Source organism: Oncorhynchus nerka, linkage group LG21, assembly GCF_034236695.1.
Source record: "Oncorhynchus nerka isolate Pitt River linkage group LG21, Oner_Uvic_2.0, whole genome shotgun sequence".
NCBI classification, from domain to species: Eukaryota; Metazoa; Chordata; class Actinopteri; order Salmoniformes; family Salmonidae; genus Oncorhynchus; species Oncorhynchus nerka.
Genome location: NC_088416.1, coordinates 648,086 through 666,621, shown reverse-complemented (window position 1 = coordinate 666,621; position 18,536 = coordinate 648,086). Strand labels below are relative to the sequence as shown.

General features: G+C 43.3%; 1 protein-coding gene and 1 pseudogene across 6 annotated transcripts; both read right to left on the bottom strand.

Annotated features, from left to right (window-relative positions):
* Positions 1–454: 454 nt before the first annotated feature.
* LOC115120711 (GTPase IMAP family member 7-like) lies at positions 455–5,474 on the bottom strand (annotated as a pseudogene).
* A 1,020-nt stretch (positions 5,475–6,494) lies between these two features.
* On the bottom strand, positions 6,495–18,076 carry LOC115120706 (target of Myb1 membrane trafficking protein-like). 6 transcript variants are annotated; one of them, XM_029649671.2, is made up of 15 exons: positions 17,921–18,075; positions 16,067–16,151; positions 15,805–15,883; positions 15,443–15,592; positions 14,820–14,954; positions 14,380–14,535; positions 13,930–14,046; positions 12,088–12,221; positions 11,542–11,584; positions 11,197–11,332; positions 10,961–11,051; positions 10,609–10,684; positions 10,103–10,180; positions 9,966–10,005; positions 6,495–9,830 (listed from the first exon to the last, which is right to left on the bottom strand). In XM_029649671.2, the coding sequence occupies exons 1-15, from the start codon at positions 17,970–17,972 to the stop codon at positions 9,688–9,690; spliced, it is 1,515 nt and encodes a 504-aa protein (XP_029505531.2). In that variant the 5' UTR covers positions 17,973–18,075; the 3' UTR covers positions 6,495–9,687. The 6 variants fall into 6 exon arrangements, with proteins under 6 accessions (XP_029505531.2, XP_029505532.2, XP_064862229.1 ...); XM_029649672.2 differs by having other exon boundaries at positions 10,961–11,033; positions 11,197–11,335; positions 17,921–18,074; XM_065006157.1 differs by having other exon boundaries at positions 10,961–11,033; positions 17,921–18,074.
* Positions 18,077–18,536: the final 460 nt, after the last annotated feature.

The window sequence follows — 18,536 nt, the reverse complement described above, 5'->3', positions numbered from 1 at the left end:
TTCACCTTTCGATCCGTGCAGGTGCCAAAGATTTATTTGGGATTATCATACAGGTTTGAGCATGAATTTGAATAATAGTATGACCAACAGATGTTCAAGATCCAGAATTATGTTGCAGCGCAATGTGAGGAGCAAGCTGCGCATGTGTTCTGCTACATTTTTGGTTAGAGTATATTTTCTTTAAAAAAAAAAATTCTGATTATGTATATAATTTAAAAAAACATATTGTCAGATGAGAAAAAAGAAGAAACCCGCATAATGCTCTTGCTTGTATCACTACTCTTTAATAAGCTTGACATAACGGCCTCGCCTCTATTCGAATAGAGGGTGTACATATAACATATTAAACACGTCTGTAACATATTGTCAGCGAATGTGTTAATTTAAACAATCATAATATGAAAACGTTTAATGTAGAGGAAACATTCAAACAAAGACACATAGGCTTCTATACTAGGATTTGTGTTTTTTACAATTTTATATCAGAAATAACAAAAAAAACATTTATCGCTCAATAAATCATGTTAAAGATGAATTAAATATAGAATAGAATTTTCAGTGCAAAAATCTCCTGGTTAGCTAGGTACCAGGGTGAGGTGCACTGTAATAAGGTTGGTTTAGTGAGTGCCTCAGTGCAGACTTTTGAGTGAACAAATACAGTATGAGAAAACGGTGGGTCAACAGAGGAAATTCTGTGGTGATACAGTTTTGAAATAAAGTACAATATGAAAACAGAACTGTTTTGAATTCATCCTTACAATATTTAACTTATTTTTTTATTGCATCTCACATTTGTTTATTTAATTCACTGAAATATTAAACATTTGTGCTCAAGCCTACTGTGCTGCATGTTAAATGTGTCTCTGTGAAATTCTTGAACAGTGATCATTTAAAAAGCTGAGAAGAATATGATTCATGTCTTCCGAGGTTCTCAAGTCTGCTACCATCCTTCTCTTCTGCGGCTGTCAGAGTAAATCCAGAGCAAACTGCCCTTTCGTTTGAGTAAATGCCGTTGCTGTTTGCACAGAAAGATTCTACTACTGATGTATATCTACAGCTACTGGATAACATGACTACACCAGATAAAAGTATAGTCGGACTCCGATCAACACAATCCATCAGGTCGCAAAGGGTGCAGACATTCACCCCCACACAATAACAACCATCAGTTACACACGCACACACACACACACACACACACACACACACACACAGAGAGACAGAGGGCGAGAGAGAGAGAGGGCGGGAGAGGGCAAGAGAGAGAGAGGGCGAGAGAGAGAGCGAGAGGGCGAGAGAGAGAGCGAGAGGGCGAGAGAGAGAGAGAGGGCGAGAGAGAGAGAGAGAGGGTGAGAGAGAGAGGGTGAGAGAGAGAGAGGGCGAGCGAGAGAGAGAGAGGGCGAGCGAGAGAGGGCGAGAGAGAGAGGGCGAGAGAGAGAGGGTGAGAGAGAGAGGGTGAGAGAGAGAGCGAGGGCGAGCGAGAGAGAGAGAGGGCGAGCGAGAGAGAGAGAGGGCGAGAGAGAAAGAGCGTCTAACAAACCAAAATTGTTTCTCTGAAATCTCCCAGAACATTTGTTAGGTTGCGGCAAATGTTATCCTAACACAAAAACTGTCCCGTCGTGCTGATGATTATACAATGTTAATATAAACATTTGCCTGATGTTGCAAGAACGTTCCCAGAATGTTGCGCATACATTTTGTTGCAGCAGTATGTTCAAAAAACATTGCTGGAACATTGTGTAATTACATTACCAGGAAACATAACGAGAATGTTGTTTGGGGAATGGTGGTTGTTACAGATGTTGTGCGTTTTTGTGAATGTTAGGAGAACATCCTAATTTTGTATAAAAAACCTTTCTTATGTTCTGGGTATGTTCCCGGTTTGCTGGGCAGTCTGTCCTGTCTCTTCACTGGGGTCAGCCAGTCAAGTCAGGTGAACCATGAGAGTCCATACAGCACAGTCCATACACTACACACTGTAGCAATAGAATAGTGTTGACATTCAAAAGAGTGTCACTGATCCTTATCAAATCTTTTAGATTTTGTAGAATCTAAGAAGAAGCCTGCTCCCTCTTCTCTCCTCTGGCTTTCATTTTCCTCGGCTTTGACTGCGATGGAAATATCCCTTGCTGCTGTGGCGGCTCCATGGACAGCATAACCCACAAGAACAGCCAAAATAATGCCTATAGGAATCCCAATACATGCGCCAAGTGTTCCATGTTCTGCACCTGCAACTGCTCCCATGAGTGCCCCCACTACAGCAGTCATAATCACTATTAGTGGTTTGACGTAGTGGCCCACCACAGTCAAGGCCTCTTCCCTGTATCCTTGCTTGACGGCCTGTAGGTCCACCTTCTGATGGTCAGCCATTACCGACCCGTCCTGCTTCTCCGTGCTTACTTCAAAGAATAAACACACACACACAGAGACAGTTCATGAATCAGATCACCGTTACAGATGTAGGATCTTAATTTGAGCCAGTTTGCTACAGCAGGAAAATAAACCTGCAGCAATAGGAAATGTGAATTATTACGTGGATTATTTTTTAAGGACAGTTCTGTAGTGGTTGATACATTTTTCCTTTGGGCAAATCTAGTCTGAAATGTCAAAGTGGAAATTACTAACTTTAGAAGCAATTTTAAACTTATCATACTTACTACTGGGGGAGGGGAGTGGGGGGGGGGGGGTAGTTGACTGCTACTTGTCCTCTTCATCAACCTTTCTTTAGGCTTCTCTTCTTCTCTATACTTCTTCAGCTCTTCTTCCTTCCTTTTCCTTCAAATCTGTTTTGTATTTCCGTTTCAGTCTGTCCTCTTGGTCTTCATACATCCTTCTCAGCTCGGTCACTTCCCTTGGCATTGTAGTCTCCATCAGTCCATAGCATACTTGGGGGATTAAGAATTCTTCACAGTTTCCTGCTACCATGGCGTCCATCTTTATCAGGAGCTCAGAAATCTGGGGAGGAGAATTCCCACACTCAAGGAGATGGTGTCTGTGTCCACATTTCGCTAGAATACTTTTTGCTCTGTCGATCATCTGATTTTGTTCAATGGATGTGCATTTCTCCTCAGCCTCCCTGACAAACAAGACCATGGTAAACTTCCATGCCCTAACTGACAATAGCGCCATGTGATACCGAATCGCCTTTCTTTCTGCGGAGGAGAGCGGGTCGCCCATGGGCACCACCAGAAGAGCATGGGGTGCTGGAGAACATAGGGTCACACTTCTTAATTTCTTGTTTGATGTGTGTGGACGTGTACTTCACAGTGTCCCAGCCCGGGGTGTCCACCACGGTGACGGTCCTTCCAGCCACTTCACCCTGCTTCTTCACACACATGCCTCCTTCACTCCGGAAGTTCTCTCTGCCCAGGATGGTTTTGGCTACTGTACTCTTCCCAGCTCCTACTCTCCCAAGCAGCAGGAGTCTAAGATCTGACTCTGGAGGAGGACCCCCTGCATCAGAGGGTAATAATCAGACAAGCTCAGCACACAGTCTAACTAACACAATGTGTTTCAAACACACGCTGTGGAAAGGAAGGAATTATCGAAAAGTAATAGGCTGAACTGGAATTGACTTACCATAAACATTTGGGGAGCGTTCACTCGCCATTGCACAGGTGAGTGACTTTGTTTTAATGTCGTCTCTCAGAGGTTACCTCTCACACACTGTTCTTTAGCTGTCTTGCATTGAAAGACATTGACACAGGTTAAATTATGGTGCAGGTTAAATTAGGTCACCATGGTTTATACACTTAGTGTCCCATACCATTCACAATCATACACAATTGAGAGAATATTACTATGCCTCGGTCATCGTCATTATCCTCTTCCACGTTATAGACGAGCTTAGAATGAGTTACAGAATGAATGAAGACAGTGATAGGACTTCATCAACACACTATGTACGTCGTAACAAGGAAGCGAAGGAACCAGTAACACAGGAATTACATTTGATAGTGATCACACATGCATCTTAAATCAACTGTGCCTTGTAAAATAATTCATGTTGAACTTACATTTATATTATTTTGATAATTCTCCGTTTCCAATAGCTAACAGCACAACATGGGTAGAAGCAGACAGACGTGCACGTTAACACTTCCTGAAAAGTTAAGAGGTGGTTTATGCTCTCTCAAATGACACATGATGGACTTAGTCTAGTAGCATAGAGTAGGCCTGTACATAAGTCACATGCAACACTATAATTGTGTCAAATATAATGTAAGGACAAATAAAGCATTGTAAAGCTAAATTAAAAGGGATGTTATCCATCTATGCCCCAAAAGGGGACAAACTGCAGGTATACTGTAATCAAAACCACTCATACACACACTCTTCAGTGGAGAAGTGATCAAGCACAGACAAACACTTGATGTAGTGATTATTCCATGATAGGAAAGCCATACAACTGTTTTGTTTAAGCAGAAGAACAAATAAAGTTAAACAATAAGGACTTCAATCATCAAAGACACTCACTGAACAATATTGATAACCATTACATCAACCTTCAACAACATATAGTATCTGCTCGTAAAAATCAGGTAATTCACTTACCTTGTAATGCTAGTGGTTCAGTTCTTCAGCTGGCATTAACATACAGGCCATCGTGAATAATGTTTTAAAAAATCAGAAGACAATTGTTAAAACAGTTAATAATACGATTTATTTTGAAACAGTTGATGAAAAATTGAAATATTGTGAATAATTGTGACATTTTGATACAAATGAATCATGTTGACATCATATTAGAAGGAACCAACAGACATAGAGGAAACAGAAGAGGAATCCTTGCACGGCAACACTGCTACCTCTTCCTATTTTAGATGCAGTTACAGATCGAGTTATATCCTGAGTGAGTACTCTGCCCACGTGATGTGGCTGTCCTCTGCAACATACAGAGCAAACCGGATAACACACACTTCCTCTACTGTTGAGATATGGTTCCAGGTCAATAGAGAACACCTAAGAGCTTTGACCTTGAGTTTCATGTATATGAAGAAGCAGAGCCAAACATAGACATATATTTAAGGTAGAATGTAAGGTAGAATGCCTCAACTAATGACCCATTGAGTTTGTATGTAGGCCTATTCTTGACGTAGAGAGGCTGATACATTTGACTCATTTGAGAATTATGACAAGCGTTATATAGAAAGTAATCTTTTTAAATCAGATATGTATGATATTCTATCAGATGTTTGAACATATTGTCAGTTAATGTGTTAATATTAACAATCATAGCATGAAAACATAATTTAGACAGAACAGTAAAACAAAGACACATGAAGCATGTACTGTATCAGACTATGACACAATTCCGCACCTGAGACAATACTTTTCACAATCCTCCATCCGTTTCTCCATTGCTGTTTCCACCTCCATCATCGCCCTCCATCCCTCCATCGAGAGGGATTCTGCTTCCTGTGAACAAACAGAGCTCGGAAAATGAGAAATGTTCACTAACAAATGTGTGCACAACATTTTTGAGAAATAAGCTTTTTGTGCATATTAAACATTTCAGGGATATTTATTTCAGCTCATGAAATACGGAACCAACACTTTACATGTTGCGTTTATATTTTTGTTCAGTATAGTTGAAATGGTAATTTTGTTCACACGATCACAGCTTTATCTATATACAGTATCTACTCAACAGCTCAATGACGTGGATGTCTCTCCATTCTGCCATTTATACACAAGACATACAACTTGCATCAATCACTCTTATGTTTCGATGTCTATCTATCCATCGGTCTATATATTTGTGTGCATCATACTGTACTGGAGTCGGTGAAACTTGAGGTTTCGCTCACTTCTTCAGGAAGGCTTTCTCATGTGATTGACAGTGATGTAGTTTGGCAGTATGCCTTGCTCCTGAAGAGTCAGGAACTCTCTGATGAGCTTTCTCTGTAAGACAGGCCATCATTAGCTCTGGAACCAGTGAGCAGAGAGCTAACAGGCAATTAATTTGAACACATGGATGGAGCTGGCTACTGTAGAGCACAGCATTAATTCAATACTAATCAAGGTAACAATCGACCCAAGAAGACCCTTGGATGGATGTAGAATCATCCATATTTCATCCAAGGTGTAACCGGGAGCAGTAAAAACAGTTACACAAGATTTCTCTACAGAAAACTAAACTAAAACGGCAATAACTGGGCTTAAAACGGCACAAATAAGACCTATACATCGAGAAATACAAGCAACACAAGCGGTGTAAATAGCAGTCAATGTAAAATGTATTTGAAACACAAAATTAAGAGTCCACTAATTTACTCAATAATCGACATTGACCCGTTTGTATTATGACATTACCACTAGATGGCGCGCGTTGACAATAAATAAAATACATTCAGAGCTGAAGGACAGCGTGGTATTCTTCACCTCTTTCCGTCACAGTAGGCTATCCTGTGTAACAGAAATAGAAAAAGGCTGCAAAATGTGAAATCTCATCAAAAATTAAAATGTCCACCTAAAAAAAAAACACATTAAAACACTTTGGTTGGAAACACCAAGTTTATTCAATTTTCGTCCAATAGCTTCGTTTCATAGTAATGAAAACAAGTTGATTACGAAACCCAAGTGAATTAATTGTATACAGGTATCATATAAGGCTGGACAAACAATACTTGATAATAAATTGCAAAACAAATTGTCGTAAGCCTACATTGACAATCAGATGTTTAAATAAATTCTCTCCTGAATGTAGGCCAACCCCAAATAGGTTACATGTTCGTGATTAACAGTGATCAAATAAAACTATTTGCATGAACATTTACACGCTGTAACCACAGGATAAGGCACCTGCCTCCACAAACACTTTCTGCCTGCAACACCTGTCCCCACCACCACAGTCCCCCTGTCGATCCCGGCCATCTCTCTTAACCCATCCCCGCCTCTCTCTTCGCTGCTCCAGCAGTGCCAGGCCAGTATCTTTATCTGTGTGGTTTGGGCCTGCCGGCATGCCATCCCACTGGGGAAAGAGCAACTCCGCGAGCCAACAGATTTTTCGCAATCGGTGTGGCGTAACCAGCGGGGCCAGAACACTGGAGCTAATTTTACCCACTGGTAGCGCATTCCACAGGTGGCCGAGCGGACCAGCCAGTCACGCAGAGTCCTGGCAACGTCTGCAGGAAGTTCACTCAAGTTCAAATCCTCTGCGTCGTTTTGTAGTTTTCGTTGGTAGCGCGCTGCACCCTCGGTCAGCTCTGGAGACGCGCCGAAGTTGAACCCCTCCTTAGTGGTGTAGTTTGTAAAGGCGGGATACGCGGGCGGGTCACCACGAGACGCAGTTTGACCACCAGACTCATCGGTGTCGACCCTTGCTTCGGCTGGGCGTTCTATGGACATCCAGAACGGATCAAAAGACGAGCCCAAAATGCGCAGGAGCCAGTTGTGCCGCAGGTGTTTGGGTTTCGGAGCGTAATGGTAATCCCCCTCATTCACCGAGAGTGAATATGGCCGAATCGGCTGCGAGGAAGATACGAAACTACTTGATTTGGTCCGTAGAAAGGATACATCATCGAAATCTGTGTCCTTTTGGCCCATAGGGGTTTCACTGCGCACCTGCTCCTGGTTGGGAATCATTGAAGTTGCCCTGGTGAGAAAGACAACCAGATATGTCCAGCACAGTAAAACGCTCCTTAACCAATTGATCAATACATCCATTTTCCAAAGAATGGATGTCTAAAGTGAAGTCAAGCACAGTTGTAGTAGGCCTAGGGCATTGACTCAATTAGGTACAAAGGACAGTCCCACTTCACTGGCTCCTGTCCACTAGCAAGTCTAATGTGGTTTATCCATCTTCCTCTCATAATACATGGTTGTTTTGGAGTCATGAACCCACACAGTCAGTGTATCAGTGCACACATCCTTGAACAGGGACACAATAATACACAAATAGAGCTGATGTCAATAAAGTAGGAGCTGGGAGGAGTCTCTCTTATCACCTGAACAACAGGGATTTTATCAGCTATGGCTGGAACAGGCGATACTGTCCACACCGTCTCTCTCTGGTATGATCACTCAGTCAAAGACCTCGTGCTGAAACACCACAGGCAGGAAAGGAGAGAGACAATGCTAGAGTGGGGATGGTTTGCAGTGGTGAGAAGCGTGGTGGAAAGGCCTTGTTGACCTTCATTTTATCACAACGGCCTTACAGTACTGGAAACAGTTGATAATTCCTCATACCATCCCATGTATGTAGCTCCAGTAGGCTACTAGGAACAGGAGAGAAACCCTGTGGTCAGGAGAGGTCATAATCACACAAGCTCCCGCTACGTCAAACATAACTAGTATCTGCAGCGTGTGGCTCACCCTGAGTCTCAGAGACTGAAACATAACAAACTGGCAGCCCAGACCAAATATGTTCGCCAGGACAAGAGCCCCTTTCATTTACGGTTACTGGAATCACCTCATGGTCAAAGCCACAACAACATACCGTATCAAGACTGAGGTTTCACTATAATAAATAATAATACTGTACTATTGTTTTCAAATATCAATTTATTTTATTTTCATTCATAATACTAGGCTTCATTATATATATATATATATATATATATAAAATACACAGTTCACATAGTTCATATACTGCACTTCAGAATTAGAATTAAGTGTGAATCTCCATTAAAGGTTGATATTGCTTTCTGCATTGATTCAACTGGTCTCAGTATTCAGGAAATCTAGATAGTGTATATTTACAAGTCTGTGCCGAGTGGACAAAACATTAAGAACACCTGCTCTTTCCATCACAGACTGACCAGGTGAATCCAGGTGAAAGCTATGATCCCTTATTGAGGTCACTTGTTAAACCCACTTTCAATCAGTGTAGATGAAGGGGAGGAGACAGGTTAAAGAAGGGTTTTTAAGCCTTGAGACAACTGAGACATGGATTGTGTTTGTGTGCCATTCAGAGGGTGAATGGGCAAGACACATCGGTTTGAGTATGTCAAGAACTGCAACACTTGGTTTTTCATGCTCAACAGTTTCCTGTGTGTATCAATGGTCTACCACCCAACTTAACACAACTGTGGGAAGCATTGGAGTCAACATGGGCCAGCATCCCTGTTGAACGCTTTCAACACCTTGAAGAGTCCATGCCCAGACAAATTGGCGCTGTTCTGAGGGGGGTTAATATTAGGAAGGTGTTCTTAATGTTTTGTACCCTCAGTGTATAGGCTTTGAATGATGTGATACCCGAGTGGGGGCTCCCGAGTGGCGCAGCGGTCTAAGGCACTGCATCTCAGCACTAGAGGTGTCACTAGACCCCCTGGTTCGAATCCAGACTGTATCACAACCGGCTATGATTGGGAGTCCGGGTTAGGCCGGTGTAGGCAGTCATTGAAAATAAGAATTTGTTCTTAACTGACTTGCCTAGTTAAATAAAGACTCAATAAAAAATACCACCATGCGGTGTGTGTGTGTGTAACCAAGCACGCATACTCAGGTGATATATATATATATATACACACATTGATAAGGTAAAGTAAAGTGCCACCACAGCATAACCGATTGTCATCATGTCATAAACTTTAACTACAGCAACAGCACAAAGTGAAGACTGAAAAACATCTTCATTTGAAAGTAGAAACACTATGATTAAAAAGGTAGCAAGGCACTGTGCGTATTCATCCTGTGTTGGCTAGGACTACGTGTCCACCTGTGAGTCCACCTGTGCTGCGCGTTCTCTCAGAGTGAGAAAAGCTGGTCATGGGACCTCTCCTGTGGCCGGGCGGATTGAGGCGGGGGCCTGGACGAGACGGGGGGCAGGCTGTGTGTTGAGGGAATGTGGTCGGCCACCTTCGCCCTTTCCTCCAGAAACTTGTCAAACTCTGAGAGGGAGAAGGAGAGAGAGTGAGAGAGTTAATGGTGTGGGTATTTTGCAACACTGATTTCTACTGGCACAGGCTGAAATAGGATCTTGGCAATGATGATGGTTAAAAAGGGATGGAAAAAAAAAGACTTACCCTCACTGGTCAGCCCTTCCCTGTCCCCAGCCTCTGGTTGCTGTAACATGAAACAAGTACGTAGCAACTCATGGCAAACCATTCATGTTTGTTGAAACGTCAAGAAAACACACCACATTAAAACGTCACTGTCTTACCGTTTCTGTGTCCGCAGACAGCCATCTGTCAATGTCTCCCAGGGTGGAGTTCTTAGGGCCAGGCTTAGACGAAGGAATCTGAGGGGGAGGGAGAGAAACAGAACAAAGAAGAAGGGTAGAAAGGAAACAGAGGGAGGTTTGAGTCTTAGTAGAACGGCACAAGGCAGATGTTTCTAGCGGGGTCTAGTCCTCAGGGCCTCAGTGTGTGAATGCATGTTTTCATTCAAACCCATTTCTGAATCACCGCTAATAGAGTCACTCCTTAACTGTTATATAACTGGGACTGTGTGTTGGACATTGGCTCATTGCTGTTGTCTGCATCGAAACAGTCCCTTCCGGAAAGTTACACCCTTATTGCTGGCAATAACAGTATGATTCAGAATGTAAATCAACAGTAAATTGAAGGCCTTTAAGTCAGTATTTATATATATATATATATATATCCTACCCTGTGCTTTCTGTAGGATATGCTATGTTGACCGTAGATAATGAATGAGAAACATTACCGCTCCAGTGACCTGTAACCTGGTGTCCAGGGCTCCAGCCAGTCCTTCCACTGCTCCTGGGTCCTCGTACCGCATACTGGACACACACAAGACTACATCAGTGGAGGCTGCTGAGGGGAGGACGGCTTATAATAATGGCTGGAACGGAGCAAATGGAATCCATGTGTTTGATACCATTCCACTCAAGTCATTACCACGAGCCTGTCCTCCCCAATTAAGGTGCCTACCAACCTCCTGTGGACTACATACCATAATATGTATAACAGTAGTCTTTGGTGTACATTTCTTCGGTGTGTTTTGATATTTGTATACTGATAGAACACCCTACAGCGCCACAGTGAAGGTGTCTCACCTCTTCCTCTGATCGGCCAGAGAGCTGCCCCTGGTCTGGGCAAACATGTCAAACTCATCCTCCTCTGGTGCACCTGACGCACAGAGACAGGCTGTGAGACAGAAACCAACATCACCTTCTCTTATTCAATGACCACGGCCTCAGAGTAGGAGTGCTGATCTAGGGTCTGAGAGATTAAGACTAAGAAATGGAGTCCGACCGGCCTTGAGTTTTAATGCAAAACAGATGCCACTCACTGTGGTTGGCTGCCTGCCTCTGATTGGAGGGAGCGCTGAATGCGGGTTGGCTGGCGGCCACAGAGGTGGTTGCTGGTTGGCTGAGGGACTGGGGCACAGGGCTGAGGTCAATGAGGTTGGCCGCCCTGGCAGGAGTCTGCTATAGGGCAGAGGGAGAGGATACATTGGGTCGTGTTCTTGATGGTGCTGCGTATTGAACGTTGCAATTAAAGAGAGCTGAAATGACTGCTTACTGTACACGTCAGTGAGGCACGTCTGGTCAGCAGAATATATTTATGTCTGAACATTGTGCCCTACTGAACTAGATGTAAAACACAAAAACAAAAAGGTGAAAGATGACTGTACCTGCTCTGTAGCTGTTCTCTGGGCCTTATTGAGTCTGTCAAACCTAAACAACATGGGAGAAAAAGAGAAAGTACAGACTTCAGAACATGGACACTATGTACTGTGTAATACATGTGCCTCATTTTCAATGTCTTTCTGACTGCAAGTAGCCGAGTATGTGTGTGTGTGTCAAACCTAGGTTCAAATACTATTTAGGTTATTTCAATTCTTTTCAAAGATATTTGGAAGTAAGTACCTAGATATTTGAAAAGACAAGTAGTTGAATATTGGAATGTACAGCATTTGGAAACACACTTAGAAAGTATTGGCATGCATTTGAAAATACTAATATACAGTAGTTCTCTGACTCAAATACAATCCCATGCATTTAACACAGGTATTTGAAAATAGTATTCAAAATAAGTATTTGAAAATACCTTCAATTACTTCAAAGAGAAGTAGTTGATTCGAGCCACATTATTTTTTTAAATACTCAAATACACAGAACATAAGTAACCCAAGTCTGGTGTGTGTGTGTGCGAGCGTGTTTGTGTGTCCACGCCTTACCTGTCGTAGCGGAGGAAGGCATTGTTTAAGTCATCGTTGACGACCAGCAGCTCCTCTATGAGGCCCTCGTCCAGCAGCCTGGGGATCAGCTCCACCACACGGCTCTGCATCTCCCTGCACACCTGGTACAACTGCTGCTCACACAAACAGAGGGGGTTACAGCTCGGCATTCAACACCATAGTACCCTCCAAGCTCGTCATCAAGCTCGAGACCCTGGGTCTCGACCCCGCCCTGTGCAACTGGGTACTGGACTTCCTGACGGGCCGCCCCCAGGTGGTGAGGGTAGGCAACAACATCTCCTCCCCGCTGATCCTCAACACGGGGGCCCCACAAGGGTGCGTTCTGAGCCCTCTCCTGTACTCCCTGTTCACCCACGACTGCGTGGCCACGCACGCCTCCAACTCAATCATCAAGTTTGCGGACGACACAACAGTGGTAGGCTTGATTACCAACAACGACGAGACGGCCTACAGGGAGGAGGTGAGGGCCCTCGGAGTGTGGTGTCAGGAAAATAACCTCACACTCAACGTCAACAAAACTAAGGAGATGATTGTGGACTTCAGGAAACAGCAGAGGGAACACCCCCCTATCCACATCGATGGATCAGTAGTGGAGAGGGTAGCAAGTTTCAAGTTCCTCGGCATACACATCACAGACAAACTGAATTGGTCCACTCACACTGACAGCGTCGTGAAGAAGGCGCAGCAGCGCCTCTTCAACCTCAGGAGGCTGAAGAAATTCGGCTTGTCACCAAAAGCACTCACAAACTTCTACAGATGCACAATCGAGAGCATCCTGGCGGGCTGTATCACCGCCTGGTACGGCAACTGCTCCGCCCTCAACCGTAAGGCTCTCCAGAGGGTAGTGAGGTCTGCACAACGCATCACCGGGGGCAAACTACCCGCCCTCCAGGACACCTACACCACCCGATGTTACAGGAAGGCCATAAAGATCATCAAGGACATCAACCACCCGAACCACTGCTTGCTCACCCCGCTATCATCCAGAAGGCGAGGTCAGTACAGGTGCATCAAAGCTGGGACCGAGAGACTGAAAAACAGCTTCTATCTCAAGGCCATCAGACTGTTAAACAGCCACCACTAACATTGAGTGGCTGCTGCCAACACACTGTCATTGACACTGACCCAACTCCAGCCACTTTAATAATGGGAATTGATGGGAAATGATGTAAATATATCACTAGCCACTTTAAACAATGCTACCTTATATAATGTTACTTACCCTACATTATTCATCTCATATGCATACGTATATACTGTACTCTAGATCATCGACTGCATCCTTATGTCACTAGCCACTTTAACTATGCCACTTTGTTTACTTTGTCTACATACTCATCTCATATGTATATACTGTACTCGATACCATCTACTGTATGCTGCTCTGTACCATCACTCATTCATATATCCTTATGTACATATTCCTTATCCCCTTACACTGTGTATAAGACAGTAGTTTTGGAATTGTTAGTTAGATTACTTGTTGGTTATCACTGCATTGTCGGAACTAGAAGCACAAGCATTTCGCTACACTCGCATTAACATCTGCTAACCATGTGTATGTGACAAATAAAATTTGATTTGATTTGGATTTGGTTGGGCGGGAGGGGGGTTAGAGGGAGGAAGAGAGAGAAAAAGAGAGTGCAGCAGATGGGGGTGGGTCAGAGAACATCCAGGATTCACTACCTGATAACACTGAATATATGAATACAGAATATATGACAGAGGCGCATTTGAATACATGAAGGCAATAAACAGCGAAAGAGAACGCAAGAAGAAATGGAGCTCTCGCAGGGGAGGAAGAAAGACATGCAGACAGACCTGCAGTAGCTCCGAGTCCTCCTGCGGGCTCTGTCCAGGCGTCAACTGGTTCAACATCTCAGTCATCACAGTCAGGTTCCCCCTGACCAGAGCCAGGTCAACTCTCAGCTTCTGGGCCTGAAAGGTCATCAACAGTAGCATCCTTAGGCTCTTTGTCAATGCTCTCTCAAATGAGGCTTTGGGGAAAGACATGAGGAGAGGAGGCAAAGAATCATAGAGGCTACGGAGTCGTCGTCATTACCACTTTAACCATGATGGTACGTACAGACGTTTCCCCTAGGCACGTTTCACAACAATTTGAAGAGATTAGTCAAAAGTGGTCTTAAACAGAACCAACACTTTAAACACAGTTAACCAATGTTTAACTGTAGCTAGTATTTACTCACACTGTGTGTACATGAGTATTACCACAATATCAAAAGGGTCATGCGTTTATGATCTATTCAGTACCTGTTCAGGAGAGATGGAGATGGGTCCATCGCTGAGTTGCGGGGGCACGGCAGTCAGTGCAGCCTGGGTAGGGGACGAGGCAGCAAGGCCACGGGGAGTCTGACTCTGAGGTGGTGGAGCTGGCACTGTAACAGAGGAGTCGTTCTCTGGAATGCTCTAGGAAACAACAGAAAGAGAGCCACGTAATAATACAGCCAATTAGCACATGATCTGATCCAAAACAGCACACACGTGGCTCATGCAGAAATGCAAACACCATGCTCCAACCAACAGAGCTATCGGAACCTCAGCATAGTAAAGAGTATGTTTAGTGGGATGGCGGTGTGTGTGTGTAAGATAAAAAGTGATCTATTCAGAGATAACAGACATGGAAGGTCAAAGTTCACCATAGGATTACATAACAAATCACCAGTAAATTATAGCATCTCTATGAGCCTTACCCTGAGGGGGGTGTGGATGGGGGAGAGGGCGTCCAGGTCGGTCATAGGGAACTCCAGGCCCCGCCTCCTCAGATCCTCGTACACACAGACCACACCTCCCAGAGAGGGAGAGCTACGGAACGCATCGGCCCACGCCTGAGAGACAGACAGAGAGAAACAGAGCGATAGAGACAGAGAGTGAGAGAGATGGAGAGTGGAATAGAGTTTGAGAGGGGAGGAGCAAAAGAAGATACTTTATGAATGAACAGAGAGAACGTGCATTTGTCCACCATCAAGCTCCAAGTTTGTAATGAATGTTGTCATTCCAACAAATTTCTCCATCATCTCTCATTGATCAATGACTTTACATTATGTATGAATGACCATAGACGATTGACGTGATAATTAAATCACTGCATTAACCCCATCATAGCCTATAACAAGGGACTCTACAGCCTTGCAATAGTGGGATCATGTCCAAGCTAAATCAACAGTCAATAAACAGCGGAGTTGTACAGTGCCGGTATATGATCCAAATGGATCGTCAGAAATGGCCCCCTATTCACCAGAGCCCAAAACGTGGTGCACTATATACATAGGGAAAAGGATGCCATTTCAGACTCTACCTGTGAGATGCAACCCACCTGTATGAGGCTCAGCACCCGGTCGTGCAGGGTGGTGGGAGGGTTGTTCTTGGGCAGGATGGCTCGGACCAGAACCCCCTCCACAAAGTCCTGGGACGCCACTAGAACATGGAACCGGTGGCCACAGTTCTTTACACATGCCTCCAGAACCTAAAGGAGGAACAACTGAGAATACACACACTGCAAGGAACACACTGAGCAGCATGTACTGTATATAACCCCATTTAGTTCAGTCACTCCCTGAAGTCACTCAGTTCCCGTCTCGGGAGTCCCCAGTGAGAGACCCAGATGATTCAACATTCCCCATCAAGAGAACTCCAATCCTCAGAAAATGGAATAGAAAGACCTGAAATAATACTCACTGTCAGAGCCAACATGATCTCCCTGAAGCTCTTATTACCAACAATCCTCTTCTTTATGGCTCTAACTGCATCTTTGGGTCTAGGGAGGAAAACCACACATACGCACTTCCAGCATCAATTCCCAGAAAGACTGTATTTATTGTTATCATATTATCAGTATCGTTAACTGTTTGACATCGAAAATGACGCAGTACAAAAAAACAGTCATCAATAAAAACACCATAGAAAACAAAATGGCCTATGTGACGCCATCCATAGTTACCCTTCGTCGGTCTCGTTGATGATGTCACATATCTCCATGTTAAGGGCCCAGTCCTCTGCATGCAGCGCGGCGCTGGTGGCTCGTTCTGTCAACATCAACAGGAGATATTATACTCTTATTATGACTGTCTGAGACGACAAACAATATGATATTATACTCTTATTATGACTGTCTGAGACACACAACATGGATGATTAATCATGCCTACTGTATGCAGATAGACACACAACATGGATGATTAATCATGCCTACTGTATGCAGATAGACACACAACATGGATGATTAATCATGCCTACTGTATGCAGATAGACACACAACATGGATGATTAATCATGCCTACTGTATGCAGATAGACACACAACATGGATGATTAATCATGCCTACTGTATGCAGATAGACACACAACATGGATGATTAATCATGCCTACTGTATGCAGATAGACACACAACATGGATCATTATGCAGATAGGCAGACTACAAAGTCACATTTTATACCACAGCATTATCGATACTTGTATTATCAATACAGCTCGGTATCAAGATAACACATAGAATACCACCTAGCCTATTAGCGACCGTAAACATTGGCCTACTGCAAAATCTATTCAGCGGGCATTGGCCTACATGTAATTGTTCTAAACAATTGCTGGTTGATTTTAATTGAATAATGATTCAGTTGAAAGTATTTACAATCCAGCAAATTTTCTAAACTCAGCTAAATGGCATTTGTTGAGGAATGTTTGTTCCCATTTCATCCTCTTTGCACTCCACTCTGTGGCCCCTTGAGTTGGTCCTTATAATTCTCTGCTAATCTCCCCTCGCAATCTCTCACCCACACCTTTCCCCACTCAATTCAATTCAAGGGGCTTTATTGGCATGGGAAACACATGTTAACATTGCCAAAGCAAGTCTCTCTCTCTCTCTCTCTCTCTCTCACTCACTGACTGTGACTGTCAGCTGCTTCTACCCTTCCGGGGTAGTCTAAGCATATATGCCATGTGAGAGAGAGGGCGAAGAAAGAGGAGTTTGTGGGTGTGTGATGTCAGGAACGTAAGGTCAGCAAGGATGTCAACACTTTCACTAGACTGGACAGTAGACATAACTTTCCATGGCTCATCTCCATCAAAACACCTGTGAAATAAAAACATGATCTGCATTTGATATAGACAGTTTGTTGATATCAATGACATAATCTGTTTATGTATGCCATAAAGGCCCTCCAAGACATGATGTAGAAGTTGACCAACTTTGACTGCGATAATGCTATGTCAGTTAAGAAACCAGATATCTAGGATTTAAATTCTTTGGGCATAAATTGTGAAATGTTCATTGGTTATAGGCTGATAATAATTTCAGTCTTGAAATTGAGACTAGTTTAAACGGTTTGTGAGCCAAGGTTTTGAATAAGGAACTAAGCAACAACTTCTATGCCCCTAAACCCACCCATTGAAATCAGTGATTCGTCAATATTGCTGTCATGTCACCACAGATTACGAATCACATGAGCGATAAGGGTAGTTTAGACTGCTTCTAGTATTTTATTGGTTTGAGAACACATCTTTCAAGGCAGATATCGGCCATAAATTCACATTAACGTTCGTACATAGTACTTAGCAAATAAAAGTAACTGCAATTCCTATTTTTCTGTCTGAACCTCTATAACAAAACAGCCCTGTAACTTTAACAAAATGTATTAAAAGTTTGAACATAAATAAATAGTTAGCTGGATCGATACAATTTGCAAGTTTCTAAAGTTTAGTTGCGATGTCAATCAACGTTGCAGATCGAGCGACGCATAATTAGCTTGATAGCTCCGCTTTGAACAACTTTCTGCAATATTTCTCCCGACTTACCAATTCGTTGTCCAACAGGAGAAGAGAAGGGGCTTCCTATGAGAAACTCCATATTTTCCACAAAGACGTTATTCCAAAACGGTACTTTTTTCACTCCCAGTTCCCCGTTATTTCCCCGTTCGTAAATAGACCTGTATGACGCTAGACACAATGAGGATTAGCCACAACAGTGGATTTTAGTGGCCTTCAAAATAAAGGTTCCCCATGGAAAGTCACGTAAACAGACACAAACAGTGTAACACTTTATGCCATATTTGGACTAGATAATGCTAAACAAGGTTATAATGTTGTTACACAATTTAAAATGAAGTGAAATAATGCATTATTTGTGTCAATAAACACATGTATATTTAAGTCCCGCTGTGGATGTATTAGACCACATCATTGCCTTTGGGGCATACTAACATGCAATGTACAGCCTAAACTAGAGATTGGCTCCCTTGAAATAGGGTATCAGCCTACTCGGTGACACCCACAGAAAACAACTTTGCTCTTATTAGGTCACTTTAACTGTGGGAAATCAGCTCCCTATACAGCCTATTGGACATTCATATTGGACTGTGCAAGAGCTAAGACACAAATATTTGTGTAAAGTCTACACATTTGTGTTCTGTGA

Bases quoted from the DNA above. Each gene is read 5' to 3' on its own strand.
- LOC115120706 (XM_029649670.2), bottom strand. From the start codon at position 17,972: ATGGAGTTTCTCATAGGAAGCCCCTTCTCTTCTCCTGTTGGACAACGA. The intron at 14,955-15,442 runs GTGGGTTGCATC...TCTGTCTCTCAG, and splicing joins GGGTGCTGAGCCTCATACAG to GCGTGGGCCGATGCGTTCCG. The intron at 11,052-11,196 runs GTGAGTGGCATC...TCTGTCTCACAG, and splicing joins GAGGCAGGCAGCCAACCACA to CCTGTCTCTGTGCGTCAGGT.